The 4,890-nt window shown below is 34.6% G+C and overlaps 1 protein-coding gene across 1 annotated transcript in view; it reads right to left on the reverse strand.

The window, feature by feature from the left end:
* The window catches only part of GSTCD (glutathione S-transferase C-terminal domain containing), a 274,623-nt gene that overhangs the window by 33,331 nt on the left and 236,402 nt on the right, over positions 1-4,890 (reverse strand). The window contains exons 5-6 of the mRNA XM_007948293.2: positions 573-688; positions 367-411 (exon numbers count right to left, since the gene is read on the reverse strand). Coding sequence (XP_007946484.1) covers positions 367-411; positions 573-688 — 161 coding nt within the window. The remainder of the gene's footprint in view (positions 1-366; positions 412-572; positions 689-4,890) is intronic.

Consider the following 4,890-nt stretch of genomic DNA (forward strand, 5'->3'; position numbering starts at 1 on the left):
CCCCGAATAAAAATTAGTATATTAAAAAAAATTGCTCAGAAAGTATCAGGAGCAACTATTTTCAGTATAAAACTGCTGAAAATCAAACTAGTTTCATTATAATTATTATTTTTAATAATAGAATAGCTATTTGTTTTAAAATATAATCTTTTTAAGAATTAAAAACTGCATTTTGGTCCTACTTTACTTTTTTTCCTTAAGATTCTGAATCTTAGAAGTATACATCAAAGAAAAAAGAAAATGCCTGAGCTGCATATTTGACCTGGGTAGATGATTATAAACTCAAGGAACATGGATAAGCTGGAGTTGGCTTACTGAATTGTGTAGTTTTCCAATGTTTCCTTTTATCTATTATTCATCCTTTACCTGGCATGATGGCAGCATGTGAGCAAGCACAATTCCAACATGGCCCTGAAAAAGTCAGAAAAAGGAACAAGTTAACTTTACTCCCTATAGGTTTTGCTCATTCAGAGACAACAATCTTGCCAGATAAAAAACACGACCTTGAATATAATATAGTAAAGTACATAGTCTTGGAAAGGCTAAAGAGAATAAAAGCAGAGATACAATACCCCGCCGCTGCAGAAATCCACAATTCTGTCACCAGGTCTGGCTTGATTTGTCACCACATAAACAAGGTTGTTTAACTGCTGCTGCTTCCTCAGCGCTCGATCACTGGACATTTTACCTGGAGTGACAAGAGATGAAGAAAATGAAGAATTATGCCTTGTGAGGAATCAAGAAGACACATTTAGAATTAACTACCAGAATATAGGGGGAGGGGTGAATAAATATGTATGTGAAAGAATGAATCACAAAGCCCATATAATCGAATGTGAGAGGACTGGAACCTTGAGATGAACTCTATTTCTATATAGTTTATGTACTTCTATTCCTATTCAACGTTCCTTTCAATGGCCACTTCTTTCAATTTTCAATGGCCACAAAAAGAAGATCTATGAAAAATGTCTTCTAAAGTGTTGAAACAATATGTAAAACATTAAGTTCAGAGTCATAACAAAGTAAGTGTTCAATAAATACTTGCTGGATGAATAATAATAATAATAAAATACAGTTATAGTTCCCTGTAGCCCACTCAGAGATATATTGTAGAGATTAACTGATTTTAGCACATTGCTTAAATCTCCTTGCACAAAAGAGATCTGTAATAAATAAAAACACTTTTATTATTTAACTGGCCCATCCTTTAACTCTTAATTCTTGCAATTAGGACACACAGAAGCCTTGGAATATAGTGTCACGGTGTCTGAAATATATCAATGGTTATTGTCTTTAGGGAAAAATTGGCTTTTCCCTTTTCTGCTTTGAAGCCTCCTTTCCTCATGAGTCAGACATAGAAATTTAATGTAATTAGAGATTAAAGATAGGGCACTTCCAAGTACGAAATGCCTTGGGCCCAGCAGCATGAAAACATCTTAATTTCCCTTTCAATAGCCACTAGTCAAATCCACAAAAATACTCTCAGAAGAAGGAAATTGCTTGTTTTACATATTTCAAATATGCTTTTAACAGTCAGATGAAGAAATTTTAAGAGAGACAATTTCAGTGATACGGATACAAGGGAAAACAATAGACAATCTTTCTGGTTTGATCAAAAACTATTTAAAGACATCAAGGTTTCTCTACTCCATTTCCAAAGAAAAATAATGTGAATTTTTTTTCCTTCCCCTTTCTATTTTTGTTTTTTGTATCTTCTTTATGTTATTAAATTGAAAATAAAACAAATTTGGAAAAATTTACATTGTAGGAAAAATGTGGATGAATAAGGTCTGTATTAGAAAAAAAGTCCATAATCTCTTAATTCAGAGGTATTATTTTTGTGTATTTGTACTTCCAGGCAACAGCCATATCCATGAATTGGTAATTTTCTGTCCAGCATGTAAAACATATACTGTAAATATATTTCCACGTCAATGTTTTTATTTCTATACTTTAAGTTATAATGGCTACATTGTACTCTACTTACTATATATAACATACTTATTTAACTAACTCTCAACTGTGGACTTTAAGTTTTTTCCCCCCTCTTTTTTCTGTTATTAATAATGATGTGCTCATAAGTGTACAGCTGAGTTTTCATGTACATTGTTAATTATGTAGGACAGTCTGAAATGAATTTTAATCTTCACTGAAAAACATTTAAGTCCACAGTCTGGTGACTTTATTTGTGAGAACATTTTCATTCAGTTTTTAAAAGAATTATGGCCATTGTTTTCTAATAATATAATTATAACAATTTTAAATTTAGAGACAGAAAGTGATAGACATTGTAATTCCACCATTAATGGACAAATCACTCCTAAGAGATTAGAAACTTTTAAATAGATTTTTAAATAAATATAAACTTCCATTCATATAACTTCTTATAAATGCATTCATGTCATATGCATACATATATATGTATATATACATATATATGTGTGTACATATATATGTTGTTGTTATGGGCCATCAAGTTGACCTGACTCATAGCGACCCCTCCTTGGGTTTCCGAGGCCATATCACCATGGAAGTAGATTGCCCAACCTTCCTTTCGAGGAGTGGCTGGTAGGTTTGAACTGCCAGCCTAGTCAGTAGTCAAGTGCCTTAGGTACTACGCTACCAGAGCTCACTGTACATATATATGTTGTTGTTGTTGTTGTTATGTGCCGTCAAGTCAGACCGACTCATAGCGACCCCTCCTTGGGTTTCCGAGGCAGTATCACTACGGAAGTAGATTGCCCCATCTTCCTTCCGAGGAGTGGCTGGTGGGTTTGAACTGCCAGCCTTCTGGTTAGCAGTCAAGTGCCTTAGCCACTATGCTACCAGAGCTCCTGTACATATATATATACACACACATATATTTTATATATATATATATATATATATTCATATATTTATATGTGAATCTAGGAAAATAAAAAGTTATGAAAATGAAATATAATGCATAAAGATATCCAAGGCATTAGTGAGCTGAAATGGGCTGGTATTGACCACTTTTACTTGGACAAATATATGGTCTACTACTCTTTTCAACAACATAAATGACAACTATATCTGTGGACCTTGCCAGATGGAATACACAGGAATCAAACTGACTATATCTGTAGAAAAAGATTATAAAGAAATTCAGTATCTTCAGTCAAAACAAGGATAGGAGCTGACTGTGGAATAGATCATCAATTGCTCATATGCAAGTTGAAACTGAAGAAAATTAAAATAAGTCCACGGGAGCCAAATTATGACCTTGCATATATCCCACCTGAATTTAGAGACTATCTGAAGAATAGATTTAATGCACTGAACACCAATGACTGAAGATCAGACAAGTTGTGGGATGACATCAAGAACATCATATATGGAAAAAGCAAAAGGTCATTAAGAAGACAGGAAAGAAAGAAAAGACCAAAATATTTATCAGAAGAGACTCTGAAACTTGCTCTTGAATGGAAAGTAGCTAAAGGGAAAGGAAGAAATGTTGAAATTAAAGAGCTGAACAGAAGATTTAAAAGGGTGGCTTGAGAAGACATAGTAAAAGATTACAACAAAAAGTGCAAAAAGTTGGAGTTAGAAAACCAAAAGGGAAGAACACGGAGAACACATCTTAAGCTGAAAGAACTGAAGGAAAAATTCAAGCCTCAAATTGCAATACTGAAGGATTCTATGGGCAAAATACTGAATGATACAGGAAGCAACAAAAGAAGATAGAAGGAACACCCAGAGTCATTGTACCAAAAAGAACTGGTCAACAGTTGGCTATTTCAGGAGGTAGCATATTATCAAGAAGCAATGTTACTGAAGGAAGAAGTTCAAGATGGTCTGAAGGAATTGGCAAAAAACAAGGCTTCAGGAATTGACAGAATACCTATTGAAATGTTTCCACAAACAGATGCAGTGCAGGAGGTGCCTATTTATTTATGCCACAAAATCTGGAAAGCCGCTACCAGTCCAAATGACTAGAAGAGATATTTTTTATTGAACAATTTCATTAATAACACACACAGTAAAATTTTTCTGAAGATAAAACAAAAATGGTTGTAGCAGTATATTGACAGGGAACGGCCAGAAATGCAAGCTGGATTCAAAAGAGGATGTAGAATGAGGGATATCATTGCTAATGTTAAATGGATCAAAAAGATGTTTACCTGTGTTTTATTGAGTATGCAAAGGCATTCAATTGTGTGGACCATAACAAATTAAAGATAACATTGCAAAGAATGGGAATTCCAGAACACTTAAATATGTTCATGAATACAGACCAAGAGGCTGTTGTTCAAACAGAACAATAGGATACCATATAGTTTTAAATCAGGAAGGCTGTGCATCAATGTTGTATCTTTTCACAATTTGTATGCTGAGCAAATAATGCGAGAAGCTGGATTATATGAAGAAGAGTGCAGTATCAAGATTGGAGGAAGACTCATTAACAACATGCAATATGCAGATGACACAACTTTGCTTAATGAAAGTGAAGATGACCTGAAGCACTTACTGATGAAGATCAAAGACTACAGTCTTCAGTATGGAGTACACTTCAAAGGAAAGAAAACAAAAATCCTCACAACTGGATCAATAAGGAACATCACGATAAATCGAGAAAAGACTGAATTTGTCAAAGGTTTCATTTTACTTAGATCCACAATCAGCACCCATTGAAGCAGCAGTCAAGAAATGTGATGTTATATTGTATTGGGTAAATCTACTGCAAAAGACCTCTTTTAGGTGTTAAAGAGCAAAGACGTCACTTTGAAGACTGTTGTTGTTGTTGTTGTTAAGTGCCGTCGAGTCATTTCCAACTCACAGCGACCCCATGCACAGCAGAACGAAACACTGCCCGATCCCGCGCCAGCCCCACAATCCCTGCTATATTTGAGCCCATCATCGCAGCCA

The sequence above is a fragment of the Orycteropus afer genome, unplaced genomic scaffold (genome assembly GCF_000298275.1).
Source record: "Orycteropus afer afer isolate SDZICR_OR568_19922 unplaced genomic scaffold, OryAfe1.0 scaffold00211, whole genome shotgun sequence".
Classification (NCBI taxonomy): domain Eukaryota; kingdom Metazoa; phylum Chordata; class Mammalia; order Tubulidentata; family Orycteropodidae; genus Orycteropus; species Orycteropus afer.